General features: G+C 34.5%; 1 protein-coding gene across 1 annotated transcript in view; it reads left to right on the top strand.

Annotated features, from left to right (window-relative positions):
* Nucleotides 1-15973, top strand: part of KIF15 (kinesin family member 15) — a 35117-nt gene that overhangs the window by 14576 nt on the left and 4568 nt on the right. The window contains exons 14-30 of the mRNA XM_068674597.1: nucleotides 35-212; nucleotides 503-644; nucleotides 2997-3138; nucleotides 3457-3651; nucleotides 4547-4654; nucleotides 5392-5497; nucleotides 6031-6196; nucleotides 7484-7634; nucleotides 8638-8723; nucleotides 9158-9233; nucleotides 9476-9562; nucleotides 10759-10863; nucleotides 11664-11786; nucleotides 13254-13400; nucleotides 14284-14391; nucleotides 14694-14858; nucleotides 15318-15427. Of these exons, the coding sequence (XP_068530698.1) occupies nucleotides 35-212; nucleotides 503-644; nucleotides 2997-3138; nucleotides 3457-3651; nucleotides 4547-4654; nucleotides 5392-5497; nucleotides 6031-6196; nucleotides 7484-7634; nucleotides 8638-8723; nucleotides 9158-9233; nucleotides 9476-9562; nucleotides 10759-10863; nucleotides 11664-11786; nucleotides 13254-13400; nucleotides 14284-14391; nucleotides 14694-14858; nucleotides 15318-15427 (2195 nt within the window). The remainder of the gene's footprint in view (nucleotides 1-34; nucleotides 213-502; nucleotides 645-2996; nucleotides 3139-3456; nucleotides 3652-4546; nucleotides 4655-5391; nucleotides 5498-6030; nucleotides 6197-7483; nucleotides 7635-8637; nucleotides 8724-9157; nucleotides 9234-9475; nucleotides 9563-10758; nucleotides 10864-11663; nucleotides 11787-13253; nucleotides 13401-14283; nucleotides 14392-14693; nucleotides 14859-15317; nucleotides 15428-15973) is intronic.

The following is a 15973-nucleotide window of genomic DNA, read 5'->3' as shown; positions in this document are numbered from 1 at the left end:
AAAAACTGTTGAAAAAAAATTCTGCTTATCACAGATGGAACAACACCCACGAATTGCAAAGTATGCCATGGAGAATCATAACCTCAGAGAGGAAAATAAAAGACTTCGTTCTTTACAGTCAGTAAAAAAGGCACAGGAAATTGATGCTCAGACCATTGCAGAACTAGAAAAAGCTTTTTTGCAAGCTTCAGCTATAGAGAAAACAACTGGAGGTAAAAATATGCTAATATCTTTGAGCTCAATAGGTTTGCTGTATTTCTGTTTTGTGCAAAGTAGGGTTGAGAATTGTCTTCATGTTTTTTTTCTTTCCTCAACATGATACTTGAAGATTTTGATAAAACAGGTTTAGTTCATTTTATTCATTTTCCATCTCTAGTTCATTTTATTCATTTTCCATCTCTATTACTATGTTGTTCAAAAGCCTAAAAATGTTTTCATTTTGGTAAAACTTAAGGTATTTGAGCTTTTCTATGATTTCATAGGGTGTATGTTTGTTCTGTAGGTCAGCATTTACATTCTACCACCATATCAGTGGAAGGCAACTCACTGGCATCTGTTGAAAAGCTGAAAGCACGCCTGCTGCAAACTCAAAGCGAACTGGCAAGTTCAAAACAAGAATATGAAGAATTTAAAGAGCTAACCAAGTGAGACAAAACAGTATAGAAATGTGTTCAGTTAAATGTCTAATTACTGGTATTGGTTTTTAAAAGTTCAATTCAGATCCTGAATATACAGTCAAAGAATGTTCTTTGTGTATCAGAGGGACAGTTTATGAAAGATAGGGCATGCCTGCAGGACCTGTTCTAGTTCAACTTGTCAACTTGATTACTCCCAAAGTTGTAAACACCTGTGAAGCAACCAGCAACCGTGCAGACATTCCTTCAGAATTCTTTGTCTCTTCAAAAAGTCTTCTTGATCCTAAGATGCAAAATGATGCTTCACAGCATGCAGGAGTTGCACATGCTGCGAAAATCACTTAAGTCATCTGCTTCTTGTATCAGGAAGAGTTTGACTTAGCAATGTCTAGCAAGTATTTTCAGTAACTGAATTACTACAGATGGAAACAATAAGAGGAACTAATAGTTGATGTTTTCTCTGGGGCAGGAGAGGGGAGTTTTGTTTTTTAATTAGGGCTACAAGACTTTAATATAACTTCTTCAAGATTACAAGCTGGAGTTGCTATAAATGCAGAATCCAAGCATTCCAGAAAATTGGGCTAACCTGTTAATTTCTGTCTCCACTTCAAAGATTTTTAAGAAGGTGATAATATCAGCGTCCTGAGACTTATTATTGGAACAAAGATTTAATTCAAACGAGAGCAAAGGCATAGTGTCAACAGTTCATTTAATGTCCATTTGCTTTCTCATCTACACATGAGATACAGGTCTACTTAGTCCTTACTAACAGTTAAAAAGTTTACTGTCAGTGCTTGAGGCCAGCAGAAGATAATGTAAAAGGCCTGAGCAGTACCTTCAAGGTTTTTATTATTAGTAAAAATAATATTATATTCACATGCCAGTGGATATTGCATGGTTTAACTTGATAAACCCCATTACTGAAAATTTCAGGTCTTGTGACTGAACATACAAGAAAAATAATTGCATTTTCAAAGAAGGCAATATAAATCTGGAAGGCAAAAGGGACCTGATGCTCTTTTGTTATCTTTATTTTTTAGCTTGTACCTAACGTTTTTGATTTCAGTGAATCTAGAGTGAAGTTTTAGAAGCATTGGGTCCAAAGTAGTGTTATGATTTTTGCCTCACCGATTTTTTTTGACAAAGTAACTTTGTAATGTCCTTTTGATGTATTCAGACAATTGTACGAATCTGCTTTTATTCTTAGTTTTGAGTATGGTAAATCTTATATTCATAAGTCATAATGTTATGATCTACTGAGTCTATCAATTCAGCAATGTATCTGTTGTCCTGTATCATTAGTTAGAAAGGTTTATTCATATCTAAATATATCACTTTCCTGTCCATGCAATGTATTTATGTATGTCTTGCTTTCTTCATAGTACATATGTTTGTTTGTTTGTTTGTTTTTTATCAATTATTGGCATTTGTCTTAGTGGAATGCAATCAAACAGGAAGGTGCTTTTGATCCTTTAGATTCATACAGAGTTCACCTCTGGATTCCACTAAATATTAAACTTGGTTCCAGTTTCACAGTAACTGGATGCTTAATTTTGCATGCAAGTGATAACTGTGTGCTGTAACTGAATAAGTAGAGCAAAACTGAACAATTTCACAAAATCCCTGCTAATTTTTCTTCTGTCTCTTAGCAGTCACAACTAGAGTTCTACTCTGTTCCGTATGTTTTGTTGCAGGTGCTAAAATCATCAGGCAAAATGATAACATTAAACTGCCAAAAGATGAAATAGTAGATTTCCTTTGTACACTTTGACCTTACAATTAGGTCAGTAAGGTCCATGGTCACAGTACCAGCATGCAGCTCTGCAAAATGCCTAATGGAAATTATTCCTAAATTTCTACTCAACTGTTGGATTTCAGTTAAAGTACTCCTATAAGGCAAAATAATCTTAAAAGAGCAGCATTTCCAGAGGAGGGGAAAAAAAAAATCTTTAAAGGATTTTCTTTAATCCTGGCAATCACCAGTTCAGACTTCTCGTATAACTGGATAACATTTCTAAAGCTTAAAGCCATATTGGTAGGGGTGATATCACTTGCTCATAAAAGGAATTGCAGAGCTCTCAGCTTATTTTCTACCATGTAATGGATTTTTTTCTGACATATTTAGTTATCCATCTGCTTTTTTCATTATGCAAGCACAAATAAGCTGCTTAGCTTATTTTTTGTTTTTTAAACTTTTAATATAGCAGCAGTGGCTTTCTTCTCAAAATAATGCTTTTCAATGTTTGGCCAAGAGTTCAACTTTTCAGTATGATGCTCGTTTGCAGTGCTACAGCTTGTTCTTACTGATGGAGAGCATACTGATAGAGAGTTTTTCACAGTATTAAAATACTTCCTAAACAGGAAAAAGCATATGGAACTGGAATCAGAACTTCAATCCCTTCGGAAAGCAAACCAACATCTTGAGAACATTTTGGAGGCAACTAAAGCACACAAGCGCCGAGAAGTCTCTCAGTTGCATAAGCTACATAGAGAAACTCTTAAGGTAAGAAAATAAGTTAGACACATGTACTTACTCCAGAGTTGTGTGAGAACATAGGCCTTCATTTCTATGATCCCTTAGCCTTACTACTGTAATGTTTATGTGGTAAACAAGGAATGCTGCTTTTGTGTTTTGACATATTTCTTAAATGACTGCTACTGTAATCAGATGACAAATCTAAAAGTGTAGTGGTTTAGAACTAAAGGCCTTTGAGCATTTTATTTCATTATTCTGCCTACAGAACTGTGAAGTACATTACTAGATAAAGTCTAATTCATCTTTGCAGTTAAAATAAAGACTGTTCTGTAATCTTTGTAACAGAACATAACAACTCCAACAAAAGCTTACCAGCTAAGATCTCGTCTAGTGCCACGAATAAGCCCAGAGATTTCAGATTATCACTCTGAAGATTTCCAGTGTTCTGAAGAGATGGATGACATTTTTAAAGAGCCAGTTCCCCCAGAGATGAATGAACAAGCATACGAGGCCATTGCAGAGGAGCTCAAAGCAGCACAGGTGAATGTTCTGAATAAAAACTGAAGTGTGTGTATAACTTTATTATAAAGCAAGTTGGACATGAAAGTAGCTCTTGCCAAGTATATTGCAACGTGCATGGAAAACTGATGCATATAAAGAACACTTAAGCCATTGCTAAAAAAGTTCTTTAATTATACATTGTATGTCTTAATCATATATGGAGCTGAAACTTGGTATGCATTTTGTCTATATAATAGCTATTTACTTTGTAAATTTTAGTTTGAGATATATAGGACACTTAAACTTCTACTATTCTAGCCTGATACCTTATTTCTAAGGAAACTTCCTGATGAGTCTCTGACAGCAACATTTGGAACAATACCCAAGCATGGTGTAGATAAGTACATTTTTTTAAGAAACCTGCCAAATATTGCCATTGTCTTGTATTTTTCCTAAAGCAAAAGGAGAGTCTTTTGACATAGAGCGCTACAATGTTATCTGAACTACTCTCTAAAATTGGAGCTAAAGGTCAGTGCAGATATTAAAAACCAAAACCAAAAACCCCACACCTTGGAAAACAGACAAAAATCTTTTAAGGAATGTATCCAGTGTTGATGTTTAGTAACTTCATTTTCAAGTCTTATTTCTGTAAGACAGATGCGTGTCTGAAAACTAAGCACACATATAAGAGTTTATAGGATTCAGTCCTTGTATTCTCTGAAGGATTTCCCTGCATTCTAGCAGTTTAGTTGGCAATGGGAGAAATCAGCTACTGAGGTTACCAGTCTATTTTTGAATGTTCTGTTTTCTGTTGGTTTAGGTCATTTAAAAAAAAAAAGTTGACACTTATTTTCAATATGCACAGGCTGCCATATGGCATGTGAGAGTAACTGGAAGATGGCTGTTCTAATTTTGGGTATCTGTTGTGTCACAGGAGCAACTGAGCACAATGCAGACAAAGCTGGATGAAGAAGAAAGCAAGAATATGAAACTCCAGCAGCAAATTAATAAACTGGAGCATCATTCTGCACAAATACAGGAGGTGAGAGAACAATATAATGTAGGCTTATATTTGAGTGTCTCTATGTCAAGCTGCTATCTACCACACTTGAACTACTGTGTCACTCAGCGAGGTCAGAAACGTTACATGCATTTTGATTTTTGAAAAATGTACTAGCATCATAGCTCAGGACTATGCAGAAAGACAGGGACTAAATTAGAATAACACTGCGTTTTAAAAATAATAAATGATTAGGTTGTGATTCTGAGCCTGCTTGATCATAAACTAAAGCATAAGCAAATGAACATTCAAGATGTCCATGCTTGCTTTTGGCCAACTTCATGATTTCTGGAGAGACAGGAATAGACACAAAAGGAAATTTTAAATTTAAGAATGCGTGAATATATTGCTTTCCTCAGTTAGAACTGATTTGAAAAGTCATTAATACACAAAATATTTACAAGTCTTAAACATTTTTTGATTTAACATAGAAAACAAAGAATAAGGCTTGCTCTCTTCCTCTATCAGTGCCATTTCTGATAGATCTGTTTTAGAGTAGATTTCAGCTCTCAAGTTATGGTTGCTTTTAAATGATTTTTCCCCTTTACATAAGGTAACTTCTTCAGTTATGTTAAAGTACGTTTTCTTGGCCTTTTGTGGATTTCAGGTTCACTGACGTTAAGTGTTAGCTACTGAGCTATTCTTAACATTATCATTACAGCTCTGTGACATAACCCCTATATTTCCTTCCATTTAAAATGTTTACTTCTCTCCTCTAGCTTCTTTCATCTGAAAGGAATGACTGGAGTAAAGAGCGTCAGGAGCTACTTGAGCAGATAAAATTGCTTGAAAAACAATTCCAAGATGCTCAAAGCAAGGCTGATAGTAAGTCTATGCAACACTGAAATCACATGTGAAGTTTTGAGCTGTCTTAATTTTATGAATCAACAATAGTACATGCTGTGTAACTTCGGGTTTAAGATCTTAGATGTTGCACAGATATGACTTAAAATAAAACTATAATACTTGCAGAATAGCTTTTCCTCTGCCCAGTCTTGCACACTATACAATACTGATAATTGTTCTCTGACTCTGATATGAACAGAATACAGGACACAGTATTTTAGAAAGAAAATGTTAGCTAAAATAAAGGGAAATTCTTTGTCAGTGTATGTAAATAGAGGCATTTTTGATGATACCATCTAGAATGTTTTTGATTTTGTCCATACACTTCATTTCAAAGACAATGTTTTTACTGACTTTGAGTAGTAAGTCCTTGTCTGTGACCTTCAAAGTTAATTCCACTGAAAATGTGTAAGGTTTTGTTAGACTTTCCTGGGATGTTCCATGCTGTTACATGTCCTGTATCTAGCAGTTTTCCAAATCAATAACATTAAAAATATTTTGTTTTTCAATAGTATTAAAAAGTGAAGTCCATGACTTACGCATTGTCCTGCAGTCTGCAGACAAGGAGCTGTCTGCTGTAAAACTGGAATATAATGCCTTTAAGGAAAAGCAAGAAAAGGAAATGAGTCAGCTTTCTAGCAGACATATGGATGTACAGTTTCAGCTGGACAGTGTCAGGTATGTTGGCAGTTTGGTAAAATGTCTTAACCTTTCTTCTGAATGCATCCTCTGATTTAGTTCTTCTTTTCTGCCTTCAAACTTGCATTTTGCATCTCTTATTTAAAGTTGTTATTGTGTGCTTATGTTCTTTCCTTATTTATATTTTTTTTTTGCTCAGTTCTTTTCAGAGGCATGATGAGACATGGCAAAAGATATGTAAATGAGACTTCCTTAATTTTGGTTTGTTTGTAGCATTTTCCCATGAAGTAGGAGATAACCTATGAGCTTTTTGATCTCCAGAAGTTAAGTAAAGAGGCATGATAGTTATTTTTAACACTAATCCGGGAAAAAAAAAGTACCACTGCTCAGCTTGTTCACATGAAACAGGTGACAGGATGATGCTGATCTGAAAATACAAGCAGAAAGAAAACATAAAAATACACTGAAGCCTGTCTGAAGCCTGAACAGCTCACTTGGTTGTATGTGTTAATTGACATTCGGTATTATTGGGAGTTGGAAATCAAGGAGGTTTTTAATCACTAGTGTGGCTTAGTTGTGATGTTTCTTTTTTTTCTGTTTCTTTTACTTTGGTGAGGGCTTTTTTTTTTTTCTTGCCTGGAAAGCTTAAATACATTATTGCATTATAATGGGTGATGTCTTAGCGGAAGTCACTTTTTGAGTGATGCGTTGTGAGACTGGGAAGCAGCAATTGAAATTCAGTGTTGTGGTTTCCTTGATGCCTTTTGTTAGCAAAAGTACTGACTTCTTTGGAGAATGTACAGTAAATATTCTTACCAGAAGATCTCTGCTAATAACATGATTCCTAACACTTGTTCAGCAGTTCTTTTACCTTTGGTTTTCACTTACGTGAAAGATGAAATAAGGATAGCAATTTGGGAAAGTCTGGGTTATTTCCCTTCAGAATATATAAAGGAATTACATGGAATAAAGAACACATCAGCTAAGCACTTTTTTTTTTTGTCCAACAACTGGGTAAAAATAAAAAACCTGGCTGAATGCCATTATCAAGTCACAGTGACTGAAATTTCTATAGAATTTGGCAAGAAGTAGATTATTGCTAGGGGTCAGAAGGAGTACTCTGCGTTCTCTGCTAGTGCCTTTTATGTTTCCTGTGCCTTTCATAAATTCGGGGTTTGAGTGTTTAAAAAAAAAAATCTGTTCTGGTCACTTTTCTTGAAAATAGCTCTGGATTCACTGAAGCTTGTAAAACACCATTGATTGAGATATTTCTGTAAGGAAACAAGCTCTTAATACTGTGGGTTGTTTCTTTGTTTTTAAATAAAGGTTAGAACATGAGAAGATTCTTGAAGAAAAAGCAAGCCTTCAGGATGACTATGACAATGTGCAAGAAGTAGCAAAATTTGAGACAGATCAGCTGAAGCAACAACTTGAGGACAGAAGACAAGAAACTGAAGCTATGAAAACTGAGCTTTGTGTAAGAGAGCTTTTAAAAGACTTTATTACACAGTTACTCCTATAACCAGTTTGTTTAATTCCTGTTATATCAGTGATAACAGGTTTCCTAGTGATCTCATTTGAAGATAAAACCAGATTTCTTTTAAAATTTAGTGCAAGATTTTTTTTAAATACAGGCTAGAAGAAATAATCAGCATGACGTACTAGCAGTTCTTTTGGCTGAAGAAATTGCAGTGGAAATTTTGAGCAAAATGGGTAATTAGCAAAGGAATAAGAAACTGCTGCAGGAAAGAATCCTGACACCTAAATGCTCTTGGTTTCATGTTTTAATGCTAACTAAAACTAGTTTGCTTATTCCATCTTGATTTTTTTTTTTTTTTTTCAAGAAACTGCTTTGTATAGTGGATGTGATCCTGTTAAAATTCTTTATGCCTTTTTGTGGGGGGTCATTGTCCTGCAATTTAGTTGATGCTGTCCTTGAAAGCCTGTCAGACTGCAATGACTGCAAAACAGCAATAAGGTTGCTCAAGGGCTTTTGCAAATGATATTCCCAAGTTTTCTGCAGTGTACACTGTTTGCCTACTCAGCAAGTTTGATTTCCCTTTCAGTGTTTAAAGGAATACTAACAGATTGACAAGTCATGATTTCAAATTCCCGTTAGTCAAAGATCTTGAATTGCTGGTTAGAATTTGAAACAGCTTTTCCACTCCCAATTAATCTACATTGGAAAATCCTGATTTCTCCCTTTGAAGACTTGGATATTGAGGAACATTGCAGCCACTGGGAATTATTATCAATGGCATGTGGAAAGAGCTGATTTCTTAATATAAAACAGTTTAGTTTTAATTTGTCCAGGACAAAACTAAACATCTCTTTCTGTTTAAGGTTTTGTAGGTTTGTTTTTTTTTTTTTTTTTTCTTTTTCAGTTAACTTGTATCTGTTTAGAGTTCTATTTTGGCTTCAATTACTGTAAAGGCCTTATATTGTAGCTTCTTATACCAATGTGTATTTTGATATTCTAGAACCTATTGAAACTCCTGGAAACAGAAAAAGAACATAATCAGAAACTAACATTACAATTACAAGAAGATAAAGAAAACAATTCAAGGTGAGTTTTATTTAGTTGTGGCATTTGTTTTTATCTGACCTCATTGGTTTTGTCCTATGCTAGGTTTTGTATTTGGTAGTTGACCCTGTTAGTAGATATGTTTTTCACCAGCTGGATGGAGATATAATGGACTTCTTGTTTTATTCAACCTATATTAAAGTGAGGTGTTGTTCTGTTCAGTTAGACATTTGCACTGCAAGTGTAATTTCATTACAAGTATCGTTCTTCATGTTGAAGATAAAATTCCACGACTGGTAACAGTGTATAGCTGATAACTAAACTGTTATGCTTCTCATTATTATATAAGACTATAGTTAAAGAACTCTACAAAAAACAAGAGCAAACGAGAATGAACTTACATGACTTGATTCTTGTAAAATCTCTTATGTTCTGATCGTATTTCTCACCAGAAATACTTTTTTTCCCTTCTCCAGGGAGCTCTTGAAAGTACTTGAAAAAGCACAGGTGGAGACACCATCTTCTGACATGGTGACACGGTCTGAGCAGCAGGTACAACAGCGGAACTGAATGGCTAAGTCATGCTCATAGATATCTGTGTACATTTATAGCAATTTTTTGGTGAACTGACTGTTCTGTAGATTACCAGCAAGTCTGACTGTTTTGCTAAGATACTGCTTAATTTTTATGGTAAACAACTTAGTTCATTCCATTTTTTAAAAAAGCTTTGAGCTTATACAAAGCATATTTCAAAAGTAATTAAGTCTCTCCTTCGTAATTATTATTTCTTTCAGGAAGAAAAAGTACAGAAATTGGAACAGGAGCTGGCTGCTGCTGAAGAGATTATTGCTTCTCTGAAGAAGACAAACGATGCAGATAAGGTTTGGGCTTGTTTCTGTTACTGATACCCAGTTCTGCAGGTAACTATGCTCTGTGGTAGAGTTGAAAGCACAGAGACTTTCTATGATACTTAGTAATTCTGTGATTCTAGACCATTCTGGCTGCATGTCTACATGATATAAATACTGCCCTTTACTGGCGTGGAGTTTGCAGGATGATAGGAAACTGGTATGCATTCAGAGAAAACAAGATAACTGAAGGAAAACAAAGCAAATCATAGAATATCCAAGTTGGAAGGGACCCACAGGGATCATAGAGTCCAATTCCTTGGTCCCCTAAGGACGATCCAAAAAATCAGACCATGTGTCTGAGGGTGTTGTCCAAATGATTCTTGAAATCTGGCAGGCTCAGTGCTGTGATCGCTTCCTGGGGAGCCCATTCCAAAGCCTAACCACCCTCTCGCTGAAGAACCTTTTCCAGTCGGTTTCAGCTGTCTGCTGAACAAAACATCCCATGCAGAAATGATGTATAATACCCCTGATTAATAATAGGGCTTTCTAGCCTCATTTAGTAATGAGCTAATAGAAAAAGTAAGGAAGGTAACGTAAGAATGTGACTATCTTATTAATAAAATCAAAACACTCCTACATGAAAAGATTGCTCCACTGTTTTGAAAGCTTATATAGGAGAAGTTTCCATAGCACAAGCATTTTTTTATGCTGTATGTAAGATAGGTATAAGAAATCTTATTATAAATTTTATTATCCAGAATGATGCATTGATAAATTATGGATTTCCCATGCTAAAAATAAAAATTCAACATGTAAGGTCAGTAGAATCTGGTATTGTCTCAGTGCTGTGGTGTTTCTTGTGTGCCTTTTTCCTTTACAAACGCATTAACCTTAAACTATAGTACTTCTATTCTGTTAGAAACTCAGGACAGCCTGAGACTAAATCTGAGGGCTAGTCTTCTCCTATAATGAACGCGGCAGATTAAGTCTTTATATAAGTGCTTAGAACAAAAGCTAATAATTTAACAACAAATTTCCTGTTACTCATTTAAATATGCATATTGGGACCTCATTTTCAAATGTGTTTGAAATTTCAGATTGACAAATAATATACCAAAGAAAGTCTAATAATAAAAAACTGTTTATATCTTATTTTTATACATATATTTTATGTATTTTATGTTAATTTTTTTTTAAAAAAAGGGATTAACTTTTTTATGTTGCAGGAAGTTGTAACTGACTTAATGAGACAGATCCAGGAGCTGAGGTCTTCAATTAATCATAAAACCGAGTCCATAGATGGCCTAACAAGAGAGCTGGAGGATATAAATGTATGTTCTGTCATTTTGAAGGACATGGTGTCATTTTTCAGAAATGGAAGGCAATGACATGTCTTATCATGGGTCTCAAACAGCATAACTTGCTGTAGTGTTTTAGAAGGAAACTTCTTTGTTTTGACATGTTGAAATCTTCTGAACATTTTATGCCTGAGGCTGTCTTGAAAACTGAACTCTTTCCACGTGGTGGGTAAAGAGCAGTGTCTCTAAAGGGACCTATTCACATCCTGTAAACTGCACTCAGCTGACAGTCACATTTAGATTTTCTCAGAAATTGGTGATTTAAGACATGAACAACTAAAGTAGAACCATAAATTCATTTATGAGTGAGGCTTTTTGTAGCTGAGATAACCATGTTCTACATCTGCAAACATATATGAAGAACTAAAGCTGTTTAAATGACTTAATAAATACAATTCATCTTTATTAAAATGTTTGGATTGCAAACTCGGAGAACCCATGGAATGCTTTAGATTCCATCCATACGTGTATGAAGTATAGGTCCTACGGAGAAAATGTTCACGAGAACAATTTCTGTGTATTACCTATTTTTATCAATAATGATTTTGATGGTTAATATGTATGTTCTTTTCTATTGTTCTGACTATTCATTATTAAAAATGTCTTGTACAGTTTAACAAGTATGATATGGCACAAGTCATTGACACAGATGAGATTTTTAAACATTGTTTTGTAGTTGTTAGCGTAAGATGTGTGATAAGCATTTATTTATATTTGCTAAAGTATTTTGATAACATGTTTTCCTAAAATGTTCTAAATTTATTTAATCTTAGTGCAAGTATAATTTAGTTCTGGCTGCAAAAGAAGAAAGCAAAGGAATCATAGAGGATCAGGAGAAGAAGATTGAAGAACTGAGGGAGGCCTTGGAGAGAAAAGAAATAGCAGACAATATTGAGGTAAAAACATTTATGGTGGTGTATTATGATTATTTAACAGATTAATTGGATGTGTTTTTTGCTTAAAATACTTGTGTAAAACTTAACCTCATTTTAATTCAAGCTAAAGCTGGCTAGGCTGCTCTTAAAGGAATTTTTAATGAGATACCTGACAAATTCTGTTAAATTATCACATTACTCAACATAAATATTTTATAAGCTACTTCATTAAAAACCTATGCTAAAAGCCTGGTTTAATTTTTTCAAGGCTGCTGAGGAGTCATCAGCTGAATTTAATGGCAATATTAGATGATGCAGCTGAGAAATTAAAGTAGGTAGAAGAACATACATTTAACACTCACTTCTACCACTGCTATGATATGCAATAGCTTCTTTTCTTTACTTACAATTTTAACCAAAAGCTCCACCTGCTGGAAACAGATTTAGAAAGCATGCTTGCTTCAAGTACATCTTTGCCTTTTAAAATTGTACTTTTCTTTTTTAATTTGGTCTTTCCTGTTAACCCCCCTCCCTGTTATTTTTGGTAAATATGTCCGTCAGGCAACACCAACAGCCTGTCCTTAAAAGTAATTTCAGATTCTACAAGATAATCAGTCCCATATGCTATGTCTAATCATAGCACCCATGAAGTCTTCCAGCATTTCCTTCCCAAAAGCCGTTCTTAAATACATTTCCACTAAGTTTAATAAACAGATTATCTTCACTAATTCTAATACCTAACTTTGACGTTGACGTCCAAACCCAAGTTGCTGGCCAAATGAATCGCTTTCTGTTTTGTGTTTTTTTTTTTTTGTTTGTTTTTTTTAACATGCAGGTAATAATTCCTTACACTCAAGGTTAGCAGTGTAGTATCTATCTACTGATAAAAGCAGTTTCCCCTTCTTTGACTTTGTACATAAAATACTCCTTCATGCTTTCTTGGTGGACATCATGATCCTATCAAATTTAGTCCAGGGGAGTATTAAAAATACTAGGTATTGCTTCTCCTTCCAGGTTAGCGCATTTGGTGGAAGTATGATGCCCTACCAGGTCAGGGATGGGAGTCTAGATCCTAGAATGAATTGAGAGGTATCTGCACAATAGCAGTACCTCAAAAGGGCTGTAATCATTGATTCAGTATAGGTTAAAATCTATACATTCTTTTCTGGTTCATTATTTACAGAATTGTATCTAATTTTATGTTTATGTTAGACTTAAAAACAGTTGTCAATTCTAAACATCTCCCACAAGTATCTCACTGCAACTATATTGCAAGCAAGTTCTCCTATTTTTTTGTGCAGCCCAAACAATGGGCATAGAAAACTTGCCAAAATAAGAAATTTGTAGATGAATGCTTGCTACAATTCACAAAGAAAAAGTGGAGGGAGAAGAGAGGTGCTGGTAGCTGTTGTCACTGCTGCTAGGGTGGATAAAACATCTGCTTTAGAGTAGTAATTGTCTTTTTACTCATCCACTGACTTAAAATAGAGAGACCTTCTGTGTGAAGACTTGCAGCATACCACTGATCAGCTGACAAGACTGACAGAGGCCTCTAAGAAACATGATGCATTGCTTCAGTGTGCACAGCAAGACATAATAAAGAAAGAAGCTTTAATCCAGGAACTCAGGGAACAGGTAAAACAAGGAAATTCTTCTGATAATTAGCTCTGTGGGAGGGAGTTGTGGTTAATAATAGCTTCTGGAAAACGTTTTACTTGTAAAGTTTTAAAGTATCTTGTGCACAGTACTCCTGAAGAGTAATGATTCTTCCTGTAAAATAAAAGTTCACAAGCTTTTGAAAAAAGCCTAGGTAACTTCTAAGTATTTTGGAATATTTTGGTAATGGTATCTTGAGATTGTCTTCACAGTAAAATATTTTTGTAGAGTAAAATTACCAGTGCATATAATGACAGAGTAACCTGAGATTATATAAGCAATATAACCTATGGGGTTACTTTCTTCTCTGCTTAACACTTACCCACAAACATTACCATTATGTAATGGAGATAATTGAGCTCTTTATATGAAGCAGACAGAGTGATTTGGAGCCCTTGCAGACCAAAAAGCTACATTAAGCCTTTATGTAAACTTCAACTCCAATTGCTATAACTGTCATAGTGCTAATTAATATATATTTGTGTTGGCAAACACTCTAGTAGGGATATGTTCTTTTTGAAAAGAATAATCCTTTCGTCATGTTGGCATATCCTTTTTGAGGAAATTGTTTAAATCTATATGCATAAAATCTTTGTAACGAGTCATATTTTGACAAGTAACTTTTACAAAGAAAATTCAGGTTAGCTACATACGATATATAATGTATGTATGCTTTAAAAAAATGCTTATATGCAACTGTTGAATGATTAACATTTATTAGGTAAATATATAAAACTACTGTGAAGGTGAAGTCAAAGGTAATCTAAAGTCACTTGCATACTTGGTTTGCTCAAAATAGAGATGGCTGCTTTATTTTTTGTGAGAGTTAATGAGCTTGTTTAATTCTTGGGATTTCTAATAGTTGGACAGAATGACAGAAGAACTGGAGAAGAAGAAGAATGAATATGAATTAAAAATGAAGCAAATAGATTGCTTTTTTGTGGACTCATCTTCAGTAACATTTCCCCAGGTATGATGACATTCTTAAGAGGAAACAATTTCCTGATAATAACCATTAGAGTTCATTGAAAAAGACTAATAAACTTTATGGCATGGCTACAGACTGGAAGCAGAAATGACTGTATGTCTAAGAATAGTCAAATCCTACATACCTTGTTTGTAATTTTAATGTATTATTGATGATTTTTGTTTTAGAAATTTATTAACCTATGTATCCAATTAGTTAGTAAAGCACATAACCAATACATAAGAGAAACAGTTCTTTACTAATAGTTTTGGACTTTTTTTCTGTTTTGCTTTTTAACTTGCCAGTGTCCAAAAACTCCCCCAAATTTTGATGTGAATTTGGCAAAAATCTTAGAAACTCATGAGCAAGAAATAGCTGATCGGAGGGCTTCTGCAATAACTCTGGAACACCTTGTACGTGAACTGAATGAAGAACGAAGAGCTAAAAATGATGAAATTCTGCGGCTCAAGGTACTAAGAGTTAAGCTCTACAGGCAATTTGTAAGGTTAAAGGAAGACCGAGTACAGAGTTCAGATTTTTAATGAGCTCTGCTTCCTACCATGTCCATTAATGCAGGAAGGCAGTTCTTGGTCTTGTCTTTGCCTAGCCACGTAACAAACAGAGACAACTTGCTTAAGACATTCGTGTGTCTCATTTTTCCCAAGGACTGAATGGCTTCCTGTTCATGAATGTCAGATGGTAACATCTTTGCTAATGAAACTGTTCTGACTTCTTCAAAACCAAATCTGTCCTGAAGCTGTAAATGGAAGGGTCATGCAGATCTTTGCCAGGTTTTTGTGCTTTTTTTTTTTTTTTTTTTACAAATAGTTGTATCTTCTGTTTTTACTCAGAAACATGTTCACCCAAAAGTGAAAACAGAAATTTCAGTTTGCTATTCAAATAAACTATTTCCAATCTGACTTGCTTAGGAACACTTAAGTGAATTGGAGAACTTGCGTTTGGAAATGCAGATATTAATGGAAAACAACAGGAATTTGCAGAGTCAGCTTACAGAAGCTCAGAGAGTAAGCAAGAACAGGTAAAATAAAATAAAAATCCTGTCTTAATTTGAAGCAATAAAGTACAATAATCTTAAATGTACAATTTTTATTTGAAATACAATCTTGTGTATTGCTCATGTAATTAGAGATTGATCCAGTCTTTTCTATGAAAATCCGTTACTGACCTGTGAATTGTATTGCCTTTAAATCACATATTATTAAATGCAACAAAGTTTTGTAAAGGAAATATGAAACAGAATCTAAAATAATTAGACAAGTAGACATTGCAGTGTATTTTATATTGCCACATTACTTGTGGAGTTATGAATTTTGAAGATATAAAATGTCCAAATGAAGTCAATGGAACTTTATGAAAAAGTTAAATGGAACCTGTTCTCCATCGATGTTTTTGAGGGTAAGGAATGAACTTTCTCTGAAAAGATGGCATGCTGCTGTTTACCTCAATGGGAGATTTCATAAGCTTTGGTTTGAGCTATAATCTGTACTATTTAATTTTGGACAGAATTATTTTTATTCTGTCTTGTCTTTTTTCTTAGTTTCCTTTCCAATCTTGTAAAGGATTA

This window comes from Anas acuta, chromosome 2 (genome assembly GCF_963932015.1).
Source record: "Anas acuta chromosome 2, bAnaAcu1.1, whole genome shotgun sequence".
NCBI lineage: Eukaryota > Metazoa > Chordata > Aves > Anseriformes > Anatidae > Anas > Anas acuta.
The sequence above is the reverse complement of the archived record's forward strand: the minus strand, read 5'-3'. Positions and strand labels throughout refer to the sequence as shown.